The sequence below is a fragment of the Lontra canadensis genome, unplaced genomic scaffold (genome assembly GCF_010015895.1).
Source record: "Lontra canadensis isolate GAN:19392208 unplaced genomic scaffold, GSC_riverotter_1.0 scaffold63, whole genome shotgun sequence".
Classification (NCBI taxonomy): Eukaryota; Metazoa; Chordata; class Mammalia; order Carnivora; family Mustelidae; genus Lontra; species Lontra canadensis.
Window position 1 is genome coordinate 4,743,214 of NW_022631057.1, and position 20,832 is coordinate 4,764,045.

Genomic DNA, 20,832 nt, shown 5'->3' on the forward strand with positions numbered 1-20,832 from the left:
TGTGTAAACCTGGCGATTCAGAGACCTGTACCCCTGGGGCTAAAAATACATTATAATGTTTATTAAAAAATTAAAAAAATAAAAATAAATTAAAAAAAGAAACTTGTCTCTCTCCTGAAAGTAATAAAAATAAGTCAGTTTGGTGTTTTCTTTCTAAACCTTTTTTTTTTTTTTAGCTAAATTATATGTGTTAGGAATTTCAATGGTAACAGGTAACACCTTTTTCAGAGGGAAATTTTCAGTGTTTCAGTATTATGTATGATATTTGTTGAAAATAACTCTAATTATGCTTTTTTGTTTTTACCATGAATTTTATGAACAATTTCTACATCTGTTGAGATGATCTAATGATTTTTCTCCCATAATCAGCTAATGTAGTGAATTACATTCATAGATTTCCTAATATGCAGCTGCCATTTAATTTCTGGAATAAATGCAACCTGCTCATAAAGTAGTATCCTTTTTACATATTGCTAGAATTGGTTGCAAATATTTTGTTTAAATTTTTGCATCTATGTTCATGAGTAAGGCTGTCCTATAATGTTCTTTTCTCATGCTGTTTTAGGATCTGGAACCAAGATGATCTTAGCTGTATAAAACAAATTGAAGAGGATCTCCCTTTTTCCACTATCAAAACAGGAATTTTTTGGAATTTAAATTGGAACAATTTCATTCTTGAATGTGTGGAAGAACTTGCCTATGTTACACAAATCTACATATTTACCATTTATTTTGTTCTACCTTCTTGCATCTGAGACCTTCCATCTTGGAACTGAGAAAACTTTCTTTCTCCCTGAAGTACTTTCTCAAAGTACTTACTCAAAGATTTCTTTCTGCTATTAGTATAATAGTCAGGGTTCAACCAAGAAGCAGAACCAGTAGGAGATTTGATAGATAGGTAGACACACACACACATACACACACACACACATGAGATTTACTATAAGGAGTTGGTTTACATGATTAGGGGGTTAGCTAAGCAAGTCTGAAATTCATAGGAGAGGTATCAGGAAGGAAAAATTATGAGCAGACCGAATCCACAAGAGGTGATCAAAGCAGTCATCCATGGGTAGAATTTCTTCTCTTTCCCAGTGAAACCTAAGTTCTGAGTTTAAGGCATTCCAACTGATTCAGACAGGCTTACTCACATTATCTATAGTCAAATGATTAGAAGTTTTAATTATATCTGTAAAAATACCTTCACCGAGAGAAGCATTTAAAGTAACTGGGGATATTAGCCTAACCAAGTAGACAAATCAATAAAGCCAACACAAGGGGAAAACTCAGTTTTTTTGGGGGGAAATGTTTTTATATTACTCTTATAATGAGGATGTGTTTTAGTTGTCAGAAGATTCTGGATATTTTTTCTCAACACACTGAAGATATGGCAGGATCTTCTGGATTGTCGCTGTGAAGCCAGCTTTCGGTATATTGCTCCTTTGAAGGTAATCTACCTTGCTCCTCTTGTTTTTCAAATTTTCCCTTATTATTTAATGCTTTAGAGCTGAATATATGGTGTGTCTGTAGATTTCTTTTTATTTATTCAGTTTGGATATGTTGAACTTCCTAAATTTATAAAGTGGTGTATTTTATTGGTTCTGGCATTGTCCTTTACTACGTCTTCTGCATTTTCTGTCTTCTCCTTTCAGAATTGATTAGATGGCTTTGGATATTTTCAACTCGACCCTTCATGTCTATTAACCTCTCCTACATTCTTTATTTCTTCATTTCTCTGCATTACCTTCTCGCTAATTTCTTTTTCAGATATATCTTCCAGTTTTGCAAATCTCTCTTCAGTTAGATCTGATCTGCTGTTAAACCCATCAATTTCCTTTCATTTCAATTACATGCTTCCTACCAGAATTATATCTGCTACATTCTTAAAACTGGTTCCAGTTCTTGAATGTTTTTATATCCTGAACATTTTTAAAGCTTATCCTCTATTTCTCTAAACATCTTAAGCATAGCTATTTTATGTTCTATTTTTGATAATTCCAATAATTAAAGTCTTTGCAAGTCAATTTTTGTCTGCTGTTTCTTCTAATTCTCATTCATGATTTGTTTCCTTGTGTTTTTAATAATTTCTAGCACAGAAATTTTTCTTTGGAATTATAGGTGGGAGAATTCCTTGGTGCCTGAATTCCTCAAGAGAAGATGTGTGTTTGCCTCTGCCTAGGGCCTGACAGTGCTAACAATTTAGCATCACTTCAAACTTGGCTTGAGCTATGTCAGACTACATATGAAATTATTAATTCAGACTTCAAATTCCTCTACAAGCTGGTATGTTTACTTCTCAGCAGCACTTTTCCCTCCCTTCCACTCAGTACCAGTGCTTCAAAGGTACAATCATTAGGAAATGAGTTAAGGGAAAGAGCAACCTTACTTCTTGTTTACTTTTACACTAAATCATCCCAGAATTGTGGGAGTAGGGTCTTCTAATACACTTCTCAACTTGGGCGTTGTCTCCTGTGCCCCCACCACAAAAAAAGTTTTTTAAATACTGTATTTAAAATTGTTTCAGTATGTAAGTTAGCTCTGAATCCTTCCTGCCATATTATCAGAAATAACAGTAAGAGAAAAAAAAAAGAAAAAGAAATAACAGTTTATTTTAACTCTTAACTTAAAATATACATTTCTCTCCTGGGTCCTCTCTCAATTTTGATGCATGAGCATTGCTAAATAGAGAACCTGAGGTGCTCTCGACCTATAATGGATCATAAATTCATAATAATGAATAGTAACCATGTGTACCTAATAAATTTTTTCATATTCTTTTAGAAATAGCAATAGTATCTTTGAGGCTTCATCTGTTGATAATTTTTTACTAACTGATTCCTATTTTTGTTTTTTTTTCTCCCCCCCCCAAGCTTTAGTAATGTGTAACTGGTAATCAAAAAATTGCACATAAGTAATGTAGACAATGTGGCAAATTTGGACATATGTATACATTCCTGCTATAATCACCTCAATCAAGGTAATAAATGTATCCACACCTCCAAAAGTTTCCCTGAATTCCTTTGTGTTTTTGTTTGTGCTAAGAACACATGTCAACATGAGATATACCCTCTTAAGCAGTTTTAAATACACAATTATATCTATAGGCACTATGTTGTATAGTGCATCTCTGGAACTTACTCATTTTTAGAAGTTTGTGAAACTGTTAATAGGAATCTTTTAAATTCTTTCAGGGCTATCGTCAAGTATCATTTCTTAAAGGTCATAAAATGATATCAAGCTTGAGAATATGGTCAGTTGGTACATGTAAAACTCTTCAAGTTGTCTATATATAATGGGCTCTAATTTAATTGACTATTTTAATATTTCACATTTAGCTTTTCTGAACGAGTTTTATTTTTAAAAAATCCTGCATATATTTGTATTCTATTAATGTAATTGCTCTAAAATGAAGCAGACACTAAAATTTAGTAAGCTTCTACAAAGTGTTGTGTACTGTGCTCAGGAATACATGTATTAATTAACATAAATTCTAGCACAACCCTGTTAGGTGGTATTTCTTTTTTAAAGAAAAAGAAACAGATACTTATGAACAAACAGCTATTAAGTGATAGGGCCAAGATCTAACCCAATTCTATCTGATTCGTAAAAAATACAAAATGTTTTGTAAGTATATAAATTACTTGGGGTGCCTGGATGGCTAGGTGGGTTAAGACTTTGCCTTCAGCTCAGGTCATGATCTCATGATCTCATGATGGGATCGAGCCCCATGATGGGATCGAGCCCCACATTGGGCTCTCTGCTCAGCAGGGAGCCTGCTTCCCCCTTTCTCTCTGCCTGGCCTCTCTGCCTACTTGTGATTGCTCTCTCTGTGTTAAATAAATAAAATCTTTAAAAAAAAATTACTGTGTCTGAACTACATCTAATGAAAAGACTTTAGTTACATTCTCATAGTGAAAGATTAAGTAGTAAGTTGGATATTCTATCCACCCATTCAATTCTTGACCCCGATATATTCTGACCTTCATGACTCGTTTTTTTTGTTTTTGTTTTTGTTTTTTTTAAAGGTACTTTTCTTCTTGGGTGCCTGGGTGGCTCAGTTGGTTAAGAGACTGCCTTCAGCTCAGATCATGATCCTGGAGTCTGGGATTGAGTCCCACATCGGGCTCCCTCCTCAGCAGGGAGTCTGCTTCTCTCTCTGACCCTCCCCCTCATGCTTACTCTCTCTCTCAAGTAAATAAATAAAATCTTTTTTAAAAAAAGTTACTTTTCTTTTTTTTTTTAAAAACGAGATTTTATTTATTTGATAGAGAGAAAGCACAAGCAACCAGAGCAGCAGGCAGAGGGAGAGGGAGAAGTAGGCTCCCTGATGAGCAGGGAGCATGATGCAGGCCTCGATCCCAGGACCCTGGGATCATGACCTGAGCTGAAGGCAGCCGCTTCAGCAACTGAGGCACCCAGGTACCCCACAATTTGGTTTTGATAATGGGCATTAGTACTATCCCTCTCTGAGAGACAAAAATACAAAAAAGGTACTGTTATTTAACTCAACAAGCATGCACTAGGAGACTAGTACAGGGCTACACTTGCTATATACTTCAGCATTTATAAAGACAATCCCATGGTCCTACACAACCTTGGGAAACAATTCGGTATAATATTGGAGCCCTCTAGAGACAGAGCACCTAAAGTAACCCATCCATTTTTAGAAATTCACAAAACATCTTGGGCCCTGAAACCTATCAGGCCTTATTCTGCTTCTTCTAGGTATTGTACAAATCTAAGCCTTTCTTTGAGGTAAACCTTCACATATTAGAAGGCAGTTATAGCCCCCTCCCGAGTATTTTCTAATTATTTTTCAAAACTTCCTCAGAATATAGATAATAGTATTGGTTTTGTCACTATCAAATTAAATGACTTGTTTAGTTTAAAGCTGATCTCAAGTTACATGGTATCTTTTCTCCAAACAGTCCAAAGGATTCTATTAGCTTTTCAGCTTCTCAAGGGCATTACTGAATTTTTATTCATGTTTGTACCCTGGCCCTGAGTGGTTTATGACCCACTGTAGGTCTCATTAACTGCTGAATTCACATGAGTAACTATACATTTAAATTATCATGTGGTATAAGAAACTAAAGTGTTTAGAACTTAATTTAAATTACATAAACAGAAACTAAGATAAGCCTGAGTTAAGAGACTTGCTACGATCACACACTGGATTGAAAGAACTAGTCCTTATAAACATTCTGAATTCCGATGTTAAGCTACCTGCATTTCAAAATGGCATTTACATTTTCTGAGCCAAAAATAAAGATACATAGTAGGACTATGAATTTTTTCTGAATTTTAAATTTATAATTATGACATCTGCTTTTATAAACTGGATTACATTAGGACTGTCCTAGGACTGTCCTACAAGAAATATGGTTTGTTTAGCCACTACCAATCTACCAGAGCAAACTCCTAGATGCCTTACATGAAACAAGTCATGTTGGTTTCATAACCGTATGATGAATACCCTTCCTCAGACCATCAGGTCAGCACTTTCAATGATGAATTTTTTAATAACAAAGTTACTTTTCTACCATTTTCTGGAGTGCTATGCCATCGATAACTACAGAGTTACAAAAGAAAGAAAAATTTCCTGTAATTCCAGAATAGACATTACTCAGGGTTTTGACATACTTTTGGTAAAAGTGATAAAAATGTGTTACGCATTTGTTACATTTCTGTAATCTGTTACAGAAGGCAATGTGGAGGTCCACTCTTACCTGCTTGAAAAGTTGGAGGTTAACTGCAGTCTCCAAGAACTGTTTCATCAGACTTGAGCGGTGCTTTACGAAACTCTCCTCACAGAACGTGATGGGCTCACCCTAGAGAGAAATGAAGATTTTAGGGTGTCAATAGAAAGGCAGTCAGAGAGAAACAGTCTCTCAAAAAGGGCACATGGAGGGTCGCAGGGGAGTGTAAGACACAGAATCAGCTTCAAGGGGCTGGAAGTCTAAAGGGAGTCAAACAGACTCTTAGACATAATAACTGGATTTCAGCATTGGAGAAAAATATTCCTCTACTGACAAGCTTCTACTAGAGCTTCCTAATCAAGGATCGTGGGGTCTTAAAATTGCTTAGTTTCACTTCCTCAAAGTAAGAATGAATCTCCTAAAAACAAAGGTTTAATATTACTAGATTGAATTAGGAGCATTAAAAAGAGTATACATAGCTGGAAAAAGTCAACAACTGTAGTTTTATCCTAATTAGAAAACATTCTTGCTATAAAAATTGCTGCATGTTTTTTTGCCATTTATATATGATCATTAATTTCTTTTTAAATTAATTAAAAGTTCTTACAGTAACATTCTCTTCATCACTTCGCATACAATTCTGATTGGCTACTTTCTAGATTAAGTCCCACTTTATATCTGCTTTAATTTATCTTATTTTTAAAGTAACCATAACTTCACAAGTGTCTTCTGGTAGCTTATGCTCCATTAGCTTGCTCCTCCACCAAACTATCAAAAACGTAAATTCTGAACACATATTCCACTCATTCCATTTATTCCCATACAGGATGTCAGAAAATTGTCCCTCACTTGCTGGTCTCTACCACCTGCTACTTCCCTCGGTAGCCTGAATGGTCCTCTTGCCCATTCAATACTTGTGAAGATAAGTGATCCAAGTGAATGTGAGATAATATGATCCAAATGCAACTGAGATAAGTGACAATGACTCACGGATGATAATGAATCCTGTAGCCATCTCTATGTTGGCAGTAACAAGGAAAAAACCTCATCTTCTAAAAGAACTTTGAAAAAATATTAATTATAATTTAATTTTAAGGACAACTCAATGCCTTGATTACAGGTATCTGTAAATAAAATTCTGAAAATTGGCTCCCGCATGAATGAAATGAGACTAACAATTTAACAGCAATTCACCTGTCACCACTGCTGATGGCAGCTAATGATACTATGGGTCTGCACTGTTCAAAACGGTAGCTTTAGTCACATGCAATTTAAATTTAAATTTATTAAAATGAAACAAGATGGGACCAGGGAGGGAGATAAATCATAAGAGACTTAATCCTAGGAAACAAACTGAGGGTTGCTGAGGGGTGGGAGGGGAGGGATAGGGTGGCTGGGTTACGGGCACTGAGGAGGGTATGTGCTATGGTGAGTGCTGTGAATTGTGTAAGACCGATGATTCACAAAACTGTACCCCTGAAGCAAATAATATATTAATAACTATTAATTAAATATTTTATTTTATTTTATTAATAAATATTAATTAAGAATTTAAATAAAACTAAAGTTTCAGTTCCTCAATGCACTAGCCACATCTGAAATGTTCAATTGCCACAAGTGGTCCATGGCTACTATTGGATATCACAAATACAGAACATTTCACTTATCACAAAAAGTGTTCTTGAACAGCACTGCTACAGAAGAAAATAAAATTCAAATTATTAGAGAAGACAACCATATCAGCCACCAGCCAAGACCTCATAATAAAACTGCATTATTTTGATACTGATTACTGCCATTCTTAACTGCCATAAGATGATTTTAAATTATATATTTTAAAAATTAAAGTCATTTACATAAATATATTTTGTATAATCAAAAATCACCATATTTGCCATTATTATAGAATTTACAACTTAGACTCTATGTTGGGGGGCGGCTACAACAAACCGGCAATCCTATTTAAGAGAAAGGTCTACTGTTTTTGCATCCCAGGTATTAGCATCATATCTAGTTACACTGGGAGCCCAAAAATGTTTCATAAGTCAATAAACAAAGTAGCAAGTGAGCTAAGATTTGCTCCGTACCACTTATTTTCTTTTCCAAAAGTAAATACAAATTTTAAAGATAAATCATTGTTTTCAATGGCAGTTCTAACTATGCCACAATTATTACACAGTGATCAGTACAATTGATAATTTCAGTTTTTATTAGACAGATTTTTCTCTAACATGTGAGTTGTATTTTATTAGCATCTATGATTTTTCCAAAAGTTATCATGAATAGTGGAATACTTAATACTTTCTATGTTACGATCAAGCATTTCTTTTGACTGGAAGGTGTGGAAGACAAGGGGATGGAGAATGTCCAGCTGAGGGAAAAGGATGAGAGGAAAATCTACCTATGTCTTCTTAAGAGCTAGCCAATGTGACTTATAGCTGGCCAAACTCTGTCCTCATTAATCTTCTAGTAAATGCTTTCAATCTTTCAAGAGAAATAGTAAAGAGAAAGTTCAGATATGCTGTCCATCCAGTTTTGATAACACCAATCATAGTAAAAGCTTTGAACTTAACCTTCAAATGACTAACACAGCCTGTTTACTTAGAGTCTCTGGTAATAACAAAAAAGACAAACCTGACACATATTGGAATTTTCTCTCAGAGGAAAGAAAAATAAATCTTGATTAAGAATGCTCTAAATTTTTGTTTGAATACACAGGAGACTCAGTCATTGTCATGCTGGGGTGTGTATGATATCAAACAAATTATAAATGACTTCCCAGTGTAAGTTCTTTTAAATCTGAGTTAAGTTGAAAGGCACGATAAGGAACTCTGCTTAGGATCTTCTGATTTACTTATGATCTGGTTAAAAATCAAGCTTAGGATGGAGTGATTTTCAAAAACTTTTCTTGCTCCCAGTAGAGTGACTGTATGTCCAGTGTTGCCCAGTTAGTTCCCAGCTGACTTAAGTATGAAAGATTTCATGAAGCCTCTGTGGCTTCACAGAGGAAAGCTGAGCTGGTTTTGAAAACTAATGGAAGCCTTCTGAAACGAAGATGGAAAACACAGTCTTGAGAGAGGCAGGTACAGACAAAAAGTGGGTAGTGCGTTTGGGATGGGTATGCACTAGAGAAAGTGCCAAAGATAATAAAAGACTGGTTAAGGCCTAGTGGATAATGGTTATGAATTACAGAAAGTACCAGAGAGAAGTAAAACATAGGTCAAGCATACCGGAAAAGGCCCAAGTTATATTCTAAAGTTCTTTCCTTTTTTTTTTTTTTAAACCTATGGGAGGTATTAGTTTTTATTTATTTATTTGAGAGAGCGATCAAGGAAGAGAGAAATTGAGAGAACGAGTGTGGGGAGGGGCAGGTGGAGAAGCAGACTCCCTGCAGAACAGCGAGCCCGACATGCGACTCAGTCCCAGGACCCTGGGATCATGAGCTGACCCTGAGGCCGACGCTTAACCAGCTGAGCTGCCCAGGTGCCCTAAAGTTATTTCTTAAAGACATCAAGAAGCTCACAGAATATCTACACAATGAAGTGACAAGATTGTATGTCTTAAAAGGAAAGTTAAGTGGCACCTGGGTGGCTCAGTCCATTAAGTGTCTGCCTTCGGTTCAGGTTATGATCCCATGGGTCCTGGGAATCCCACCCTGTGTGAGGCTCCCTGTTCCCTCACCATCTGCCCTCCCCCATTCGTGTTCTCTCTCTCTCTCTCTCAAATAAATAAAATCTTTAAAAGGAAAGTTAACAGGCAAGAGGAAATACTGGCAATAGGCAGACCAAGTAATAGTGAAATACAAATCTGGCAAGAAAAGATGAACCAGGAGGTAGAAAGAGAAAGTGATGACTACCATTAGTCTATTATTACTATCACTAATAATAATAACAACAGCTAATATCTACATAATGCTTACTATGGGCCAGATACTGTTCTAAGCAACTTATATGTATTAATTCACATAAACCTCAAACTTACTGTTGTTTTACTTTATACATGAATAAACTAAAATATGAGAAAGATTAAGTAACTTGCTCGAGATTACAGAGCATGTAAGTTGTAGAAGCCTGATTTAGACTCAGTCTACACTTTCAAATTATCCCATTTCTGAGTATTCAATACTACATGAAATGTTTTATTTATTCCATATCATGTAATGTGTAAAGTACAATTTTACTGCAAAATCAAAAGGACTGTTTATCAACTGATGTACAGCAGTGGTGCTCAAAGGATGGTCCAGGGACTGAGACCTTTTCACAGGGTCTGCAACATCCAAACTATTTTTATAACAGTGCTAAAACATTATTTGCCCTTTTCACTTTTATTTTCTCATGAGATCTAATAGAACCTACACGACTGGAAATATTGCCACAGACAGAAAGCAGAATCAAATATGAGAACGCAGCCCTCTTCTTTTAAGCTACATACTTTTGAAAAAATATAAAACAAATCCATTCTTCTATTATTTTTTGTTTAGAAATAGTTATTTCTCAAAAAATGTTTCATGTTCATCTGTAGTAGTTTTATATTAATTTTAAATAAAAGTATTTAAAATATTTCCAGTTTTGATTTCTAATATGGTAAATAGTGAAAGATAGAGCCCACATAAACAAAAGTTCTTTAAAACCCTTAATGATTTTTACAAATATAAAGACATCTAGAGGCGAAAAGTTTAAGAACCACTGATATGCAGAAACAAGACAAGCAGAAGTCAAAGAGGACTTCTGGATTTCAAGCTTGAAGACCAAAAGATGGATGATACCATTTATTAAAGACCAGAAGTACAGAAACAAACCAGATTTAAGAAGAAGTTGATAAAATAAATTCTGGGATATGTCTTTGGTCAGATTCTAAACTGAGCCTGAGACAAGGATTCTTGTTTAATTGATTTGCTGGTGGAAAATGCTCGGGAAATAAGCACTGAGGGAAGCAAAAAAGGGCAGAAGAAAAAACCCAAGCAACGATGTGATTTCAGCCGGCAATCACCTCAGTTTAAACCTATGAAAAAGCATCAAATGTACTGGCAGTGTTATTCCCATCTTGAAACAAGGAGGCCAGTTTCTTACACCTTTTATCAGTCATTCACTAAGCATGGTCTTCCTTGCGGGGAGGAGTGTGGAGATTAGAGGTGCCTGGGGAGGCCCTTCCTACTTAGCCAAGGACAGTTTTTCTCTGAAAAGAATGCCAACCAGTACAGGGGATCTGGACAGGACACCAGCAATGTCCATCCTGGCATGGTTAAGGCAAGGAAGATGCTTAAAGGCATGTGGACAAGAGTAGAAACCTAAGTTTGGAAAACTTGTTCTTTAACATATATTTAGGAATTATCTGCACAGAACCAAGCATGAAGGTTAAACTGATCATTTCTTACGGAAAAAGACTGATGCAACTGAGAAATATGCATCTGTAATCCAATTTATTTTCTAAAAGTTATAATGTTTATTGACAGAAAAAGCAAGTAAAGAAGAATACAGCTCTGTGGAAACACAGAATAATCATGTAGAAACATTAAAATGTGGACAAGAAAAACTCTTCACGGTAAAAAACAAAAAACTGAATTCAAATGTAATAAGTTTCAAAGAAGTCTGATGTGATGGTTAAGCTACTGAATCTTTTGCTCCATGAAAGAGTGATGAGGCAACAGAAAGGAACTAAAGCTAAAATCGTTTCCATAGACTGTCACACACAAAAGAGCGTGAAAGGATGTAAGAAAAAATACAATCTGTACTAGTGTAGGAATGAAGTTCTTATTTCAGAGAAGAGAACCAGACTTTCCAGAAATGAACTGCCACATTACCAGCCCGTAAAGGATTACACCAATCAACAAATATATACTAAGAATGAATCAACAACCTATTGGGCATTCTATGATGAGGCTTTCTAGGTAGTCTGTTATTAATAATAATAAAAATACCAAACGTTCATACTTGATTTACCTGTTAAAACATACAAATCAGAGCAGATTCAAATTCAAGATTATCCACAGAATAACAAATGTCACGCTCAGTCCCTTGTATAATGACTAATAAAAGGTGTCATTAGAGCCAGTGCACTAGAAAACTACATGTCATTTGTACCTGATGGTATTTATTTATTTATTTAATTTAAAAATTTTTTATAAACATATAATGTATTATTAGCTCCAGGGGTACAGGTCTGTGAATAGCCAGGTTTACACACTTCATAGCACTCACCATAGCACATACCCTCCCCAATGTCCATAACCCCAACCTGATGGTATTTAAATAAGACTCTTCAAGTAGCTGTGGCAGGAGAATGAATTAGAAATGTCCTCCAGAGGCATAAATCTCGCCCTTATGGAATACATCATTTACCTCGCAAAGTCTTAGATTCCATCTTTAACATAAATAAGTAAACTCTCCCTCCTCTGAAAATCCAGAGTGTACCTTTCTTTTAGCATTTATTTTCTAAGTTGTATTAAAAGTTATTTTTATAGATCTCACCTGTGCATTTTTGAGGTCTGGGACTATATCCTTATATATCTCTGCACTTTTTATTGTAATACTTAACATAGTATTTGTATTCTGAGTGTTCAGTAAATATCCACTGGTTAATAATTTGAATTATTTTTACAGGATAATTAAGACACAAGAAAGATATGGAGGAGATAGTGTTGTTTTTCCTACCCTACTATTATGTTCAGTTTCAAAGTGATTATCATCAAATCAGTATTTTTGTTTAGTGTGTTTTTAAGGATGGATATCTTTCAAGTTCTATATTGTCTTCTGGAGTCGGAAACTTTGCAAGAACAAGAAAATACTTAAACATGGACTAGATCTTGCCATTTTGCGACGACGTGGATGGAACTAGAGGATATTATGCTTAGCGAAGTAAGTCAATCGGAGAAAGAGAACTATCATATGATCTCCCTGATATGAGGAAGTGGAGATGCAATGTGGGGGGGTTGGGAGGTAGGAAAAGAATAAATGAAACAAGATGGGATCTGGAGGGAGACAAACCATAAGAGACTCTTAATCTCACAAAACAAACTGAAGGTTGCTGGGGGAAGGGGGATAGGGAGACAGTGGTGGGGTTATGGACATTGGGGAGGGTATGTGCTATGGTGTACCCCCGGGGCTAATAATACATTATATGTTTATAAAAAATAAAAAAATATATATAAAAAAAGACCTGAGGATCTCCAGGGGGAGGCGGGTATGGAGAGAGTGGTTGGGTTATAGACATTGGAGAGGGTATGTGCTATGGTGAGTTCAGTGAAGTGTATAAGCCTGATGATTCACAGACCTGTACCCCTGGGCTAAATAATACATTATATATTAATAAAAAATTAAAATAAAAAAACATGGATTAGATCTTAATGCTTTAAGGATATATATGACTTAGTAAGGATTCATATTGAAAAAAATTAAGGTTTCATGAAGAATGATGCTGCATAAAAATGTGAAATATAATAAACAAAGTATCAACATAATACTTATTCAGTTCCCTAATACACTTGGGCTTACTATGTAATGTCACTGTTATGTAACAAATATAAACAAGCAAAAATGTCTGCATAACGATGGTATTTTTAAATTTTTAAAACTCTTAAACACTCAGTTATCAGTTCTCTCAAGGGAATGGTTCTCACAGAAAATAATATTAGAATATTTTTCAGATTATATAGCATTCTTCTTCCAAGTATCCCAGTGCTATTATTATGTAAGGTACCACAAGTCTACACTCAGGGTTTATTAACCATGAAAACAACACTTTTTCTACTGCTGAAAATTATTGAGGAAAAAAAGCCTTATATTTAAATCATAAACTTTAATCATTATTTACAGCAAAATCTTCTCTCTGTATATATTACTAAATGAGTTTGTCCTAAAGTTATTAGATCTGTCTTGAATAAAAATAGCTATCAATGTTCCATTTGCCTGTGATTCAGCAAGTTAAGATAGGGAAAGAAATTGGTTTTTCTAAATTAGACACAGTTGTTTCTAGAACTCTAAACTTGAACACTTAAAAAGATTAATAGAGCAATGTATTAGTTTTATACATACTATGAAAAATATGTATTTTTCTTTTCCACAATTTAAAGAAAAACACTCTCTATTCTCATGAAACACTTACTATTAGAGTCCCTAGTTCTATCTATCCCATAGTGGTGGTGCTGAATTGTTACATTTTTGTTTAAGCAGTTAAGCAAGATTCCTTCTCTGTTAAAAAAGAAAAAAAAAAAAAAGAGCAGAAAGAAAGTGCCATAAAAGCAACCGTATTTTATGAGACTCCAAATACATAACAAATATTTTCTTGGTTCAACCATTTCTAAAGCCAAAAGGTCTATAGGCAACCTTGGGTAATGAGATGAATGGGTGCCTAAAATGTTTTAGTAACCATAAAACCAAGAGGGGTGAGCAAATGTATATTTCAACTTGGATTTTTAATTCTCTAACAAGATGACAGTTACAAATCTGTTAAATGGAAACCTGAAGGCAAAGATTTAGTGAATGTCCACTTAAATTATGGATACCAATCCTGTGCTTAAATTGTTTGAGTTTAATCACAAAATATAACATTATTTATTGATAATGTTTGACGAAATATATTCCAAAAGGACAACTCTTCCAAACTGCCAAACAGAGGCCTAGTTTACCAACCAATCTTTATTTTAAAAAGAATTCACCTTTTATCCATCAGCAAGGCTCAGGGCTGCCCAGAAAAGCTTGAGTGACTGAAACAAATGACAGCACCCCAAGTATTCAAAGGACTAGATCTAAGTGTTACGTCTCTGCTCTTAGGATAACCAAGAATATGCCTTTGAACATATTAAGCAGTATTTTAACTCGGGCAAACATTTCGTTAGCATTAGCTGTTGGTCAAAAAATGACTTTTTTATTTTTAATAGCTTGTGACACAAATGATACACAGAGGTACAACTGATGACCCTTTACTAGTTATTTAATACAGTCACTTACAAGTATTCTCATGTTTATAACAGTGTTTTTCTTTTGGGAAATCAGAAGAGGATACTTTAGTTTTGTTAGAGGAATTTTCCTCCCCAAACTTAGTACTTCTAAAATGTCATTTTTAATAATAGCAAATATATAAAGCATTGATAATACGCCAAACACTGTTCTAAGTAACTTACATTTATGAACATATTTTATTCTCTAAATAACCCAAGAAGAATTACTACCTTTTTTAAAGAACACAAGAGGAAACTAAAGCACTATGACATTCATTTGCCCAAACTCAACTAGTGAGTCGCAGCAGGAGGATCTGCACCCAGGCAGCCTGGTTCTAGAGCTTGTGTTCTTACCACGTTTCTTCAATCCATGTAGCACATTACTTTGAACTCACATTTTTGAATTCTTAAAAAGTAACTAACTTGCTGCTGGCTAAAATCCCCCCAAATCAAAATATCCACTGTTTTATTTAAATCACTTTCCAACAACTTTGAGGACTTGTATATTTCTCTCTGTAAGTAAGAGTAGGCACCATTTACTTGTCAATAGTGCTCGTGTGTCATTCAGAAGGTAAAAGTGAGGAAATCTGAGAAGAGCAACAACATACTCAGAGTTGTCACTCAGACATTCTAAGTTTATTTGTAACATAAGTTCCTCTTCAGCAGCATTTAGCATAGGTATTTAGTATTTGCATTTGAAAACGGACATTGGAATCATCCTGAGGGCTTTCCCTCACAGCCCACATCCCACTGGCTCCCCACCAACACCACTGATGACTGAGGGAGGAGGAAGGTGCAGAATGAGCAGTGGCAGTTACCCCAGGTCAACAAAGCCACAAATGGAAATATGCAGTATGAATAACAAATTATTTCCCCAATTTATATCTATCTATATCTCCGCACACACACACACAGTGGGATGTCACTACCATGTGCTCCTTTTGAGAAAAATCCTACGACTGCATCATTTGTTCAGTCTCTCCATAGTGTGTCCTGAATGCCTTCCATGCATCTTCATTCAGAAGAAATGCTAGTTCAGGACATTTATCTCAAGGAGAGTATGATACAGTAATGGAGGCCAGAGCGAGCAGAAATGTGCCACACTGGAACAAGAGGGGGATTGCGGAAGAAGAGATTCATGTGCGGGCCCCACTATTTGGTAGCCCAAGAACCTCAGAGAGGTTATTTACACTCTGTGAACATCATGTTCCTCATCTTTAACATGAAAAGGGTAAATAGTCTATCTAAAGTGTCTATTAATGCCTGATACCCAGAGGGTACATGAAGGTCAATTATTGTTTTAATAGCAACTAATTATGAATTTCAGTAAAACTAATAAAAGAACCATAATAAAAACCATACAAAAAAGGGAGAAGAAATGTGTTAAAGAAAGTAAGTATGATCAATTCATAGGAAAAAAAAGGGTCAGTATAAACTACAGCTTTTAAGGATCAGGAAGGAACTAGATGGCCATTAAAAGCAAGAAAGATAAAAGCACTACCAGGAAGAAAGAGCATTAACTGTAGTAATTTGGAATATTTGGAAGCCTGAGACGCTTGGGACATTTTGGAGCCTCAAGCAGAATTCTCTGAATTGAGGTCAAAAATCAGGAAAAAAAAGTAAAGACAGACTGCCTGCCCGTTGTGAGGGTCTTGAATGACAGTTCTATGACTAATCTACAGGCCTAATTTTGGCAATGTAAGAGAAATAACATAATAAGAATAGTTTGCTTTTTTATATATATATAAATATATATAAGTAATATTTATACATATGTATATAAAAGATATATAAAAATATCATATATATATATATATATATATATATATATATATAAACAATCATGATATTTGGAAGGCAATACCCAGTTAAAAAAGTCATATTCATGGGGTGCTTGGGTGGCTCAGTGGGTTAAGCCTCAGCCTTCGGCTCAGGTCATGATCTCAGGGTCCTGGGATCGAGCCCCACATTGGGCTCCCTGCTCAGTAGAGGCCTGCTTCCCCTCTCTCTCTGCTTACCTCTCTGCCCACTTGTGATTTCTCTCTCTGTCAAATAAATAAATAAAATCTTTTTTAAAAAAAAAAGTCATAGTCATTTAAAGCTATTTAGTGATTTTTTTTCCAGTTGTACTCTAATAGCTAGACGACACCACCGAGATATTTTTATAAAAAGAGACAAAACCATGAAATAATTGTAACTTGTAAACATGGCTCTTTAATATTAATCAGAAAATATATTAAAGACATATACCTATTATATAAGTGTCCAAAAGAGTTCAAAAAATAAGTATACTTTTAATAAATTAAAATATAGAGTAATTTGCAAAGATAATGCTTAAATGACAAAATATACTTTATACACAACAAAGAAATAATTTTCCGAAAAAATTATTTCTTTTGAAAATAGAAAGTATCGAAATTTAGTATACTTTAATAAAATTTAGTATACTTTAAAAATTAAGCTTTCATTCAAGATTCAGAAGAAATATAATAACATACAGAATAAGAATACTGTCCCTCAACTTACAGAAAGAATTAGCAGTAAAAAATAAAACACAAAACATAAAAAGGAAAAGGTACATAAGTTATCAAAGAAGTTTATAATAAGATGTGATCAATAAACAGGAAAGATATTCTCTAATGAAATTATGTATTTTCCTGCTGAAATTGGGAATCTGGCTTTGAAAAAAAAAAATCAAAGTCATTGAAATCTTAAACCCCTATCTGCTCAACTGGTAATTTAAATCATTTAAGGAAATTTTCTCTTCAATTTGCTTTCCTCAAATCTGAAGTCCTTCATAAATTTAAAAAGGAAAAGAAAAATGCAGCCTGCAAAGATTAAAAATTATTTAAATGTGGCAACATTTAAGCTAAGTGGTACTTCTAAATTTCCCTCCTGTACTATAAACTTGAAATCAACTTGTTTAAAAAAAAAAAAAATTGACAACCAGATGATTTTACAATTTTATTAGTACAGATGATTGGTTTCCAGTCTTTTAATAAATGAAACCATGTAACTGTCAATAATTTTTAAAGACTCCCCCATGTGTTTCTCGATAAGTATACTATGTGCAGTATTATGACTTCTACAAGGCTTTAAAAAACAGACACATATTTCAAAAAGATTAGCATGCAAATTAGACATATGTACTTCTCTAGAGACAGCAGTTGATCTGCCTATCCATTTAAGGACTCCTAGTAACTCAATAACTCCTCAGAGATGGAAGAGCCATTGGGTGGGAACTACTAATTGAGAAGCCAGTTTAGAAAGGATATAACCCATTCACACGTGTTTAGTGTTTCATGGTTTATGATAGGGATCACACACCAATTCTGAAAAGTAGACAGGTAAAGTATAAGAATTCTCATTTTCCAAATGAGAAGATCAAAGTCTAGAGAGACCAAGGAAATGGGTCAAGGTTACACAGCTTAATAACAGCGGAATTCTTATTAGATAGCATGTCTTACTACTTATTACTAACTCAATGTTTTTTATCCATTACAACATAGTCAGCTGGTCATGGAAGGGCAGTATAATTATTTTCATTAAAATCAGACTAACATTTAATCAATAATTCAGAGAGAGAAACAAGCATATTTTGATTTATACCTTCTTGGACTATTGAAAAACTTGACTGACTACAATTCTACATAATAATCATTTTTAGGGTATTAAGACAAAAAAGAAACGCCAAAATGAGCTAGCATATGCTAAATAGATAGCCCACTAAGATGAGTATTATGGTATAAGAAGATGATAAATTTCCAAACATTGCAAAATTTGCAAGCTCCTATATTTTTAAATTTCCACTTTGTACAGTCACTTCTAAATGGATTAATCTATGAAACCCAACTGTCTAGATAATTTCTTAATAATCTTAAGGTCAGGTGGTTACATTAAAACTCATTAACACACAATTCATTAATTAGTTAAGAGGTAAGCCAATTTAGAACAATACATAAGATGATGTGCCAAAGAATGTGGGGAAATAGCAATTAAAGGTTACTAAAAGAACTAAAACCAAAAAGTCATGGAATTGGACACAGGGCACAATGCCTTAAAGCACATTATTTTGGATTTTAAAAGACCTTTATGACACTTTCTCTGTGTGTGATAGTAAAATGTTTCTTTTCTCTGCCCCATTCTAAAGAACCATTAAAAGAGCAAATTAAAATAGGGATGAAATAAAACGCTTACAGGTTTGTATCTCAGTGCATCTCTGTAGGATCCAAACAAAGCAGCCTGTGCCCTAAGAAAGGCCCTAGCTACTCCATCACCCGTAGCTGTAGACTGCTTCTTCAGTTTATTTTTCAGGGCCGAGACCTGCATGACAGAGAGGAACAGTTAAATTAACACCTCAGAAATTGGTACAGCGAGGTACGAACCCAATCAGCAGGCAAACCACAGTGTCTGCAGGTCAGCCCAAAACTCATCCTCCTCCCTGATAGCTTATCTTTTTAACTGCAGAGAGCACCTGCTGGTCTGTTAATTGAAACGAAAGCAGGAGCCGATAGTAACGTGCTAATGCAAATTGGTTTATGCTCTCTTTTTTTCCCAAGGCCTCTTGACATAAATAAGCTTTAATTATTTTACGGTAAACTGCCTGTGAGCCACTTTTCTGCAGATTTTTAGCAATTACAACATGTGTCTACTTGTTTTGAGAAGAAGCCGGTTGGTATCGTTCATTTCTGCCATGTAAGGTTATTTGTTACAGGTCCTCCAGGATCACTTACCATTTAATTTTATTTTTGGAAGTCTCATTTGCATACGTAATTTTCTACTCGTTTGTTGAATAGTTTTCACCATTATTAGACAAAAAGAGAGGGGGGAGAAGTTAAAGTGATTGAGAACCTACCATGAGTAGAGAATCATGTTATGCACATGTTATACAGTGTCTCAGTTTTCACAGCCTTATCTAAGAAAGACATTTGTATTACCATTTATGAATGAAGAAACAGGGACTTAAAGATGTGAATCAGTTTGCCCTCCCTATACAGCTACTACATGGCAAGACTGAGATTTCAATCCAGTTCTGTCCAGTTTTTTCCCCACCACAATGTGCTGGGTTTGAGTTCAATGTTATTGCTTTATGAACCAGTAATCAGATTAATGTTTTTAAATCAAAGAAATATTTATTTCTCAGGAGTTTGCATAATTTCTCAAGGCATCTGAATTTGTTACCATTTTTCATACATTTCTGTCCTTCAAGTTCCTTCTAGCTCTCTGTATTTTATAGAATCGTTACTATTTATGAACAACCCTTACTTAGATGAGTATTCCGTAGGTATAATCACAATCCTGACGTATACTCTAATTTTTTTAAAGGGAAATGATGTGATACATTCCTATCATCTAATTCACCTGACCAATTCTTTTCATGCATTATAGAAAACTACACTGTCTACACTTAAAAAATATTGGTGCTCATATTATTCCACATTGATGCTTTACATGGGAACATGAAGTCACATAAAAACCCCCTTTTTTTTTTTCCAAGAAAACAAAACCGATGGGAGAAATTGTGGTTGGATTGCTCCCTTAACAGAGCATATTCTGACCCTTATGAAACCACCGGATAACAAAATAAAATAATGTCATTTCTCCTTTACATATACACCCAAGGAAGTGTATTTTTTAAAAATTTCTTTATGCAAGCAGCCCTGACTACTCCTGTAGATGATGATTGTAATTGAAGTGTCAACCTAATTAACAACTAAACTTTGAATAATGCTAATGAGAAATGAACACAGCATCAGAGGAAAGACCAGCTCTACAGGTGATAAACCTTCACAGTAGTGACATTTTCCAGTGTAAAGTCACAGTTACTGTGATCTGATCAAAGAAAGAGACCCCCATTGGGTCCAATTATAACCACAGTTTTGAAAAAATTATTGAGTTATGATGTTCATAATCTATGCAGAAAGGCCTTTGCAGTATAGGTCTTCTCCCCATAGCTGTGATCTTTTCAATTTATATCCAAGCTCCATAGATTCAGATAAAAGTTTGGAGTCTAATTCATTTAGCCCACAAAGTGCATAAATCACGATTCATTTAAGAGGAAGTTTTTATTATTAAAATCTGAACTCAATAAATGCACATTTATTCAACCTACATATTCAAACAATGTAGCTAAATGATGCAAAGTCGAAGTCTTATGACTTGTCTTTTATTTTAAAGTTTGTAATAATGTTATTTTTTAAG

General features: G+C 34.7%; 1 protein-coding gene across 2 annotated transcripts in view; it reads right to left on the minus strand.

Annotated features, from left to right (window-relative positions):
* Nucleotides 1-20,832, minus strand: part of DENND1B (DENN domain containing 1B) — a 242,907-nt gene that overhangs the window by 61,636 nt on the left and 160,439 nt on the right. For both annotated transcript variants that reach the window (XM_032878198.1, XM_032878197.1), the window contains 2 exons: nt 18,829-18,954; nt 5,727-5,828 (listed from right to left, as the gene is read on the minus strand). In XM_032878198.1, the coding sequence (XP_032734089.1) occupies nt 5,727-5,828; nt 18,829-18,954 (228 nt within the window). The remainder of the gene's footprint in view (nt 1-5,726; nt 5,829-18,828; nt 18,955-20,832) is intronic.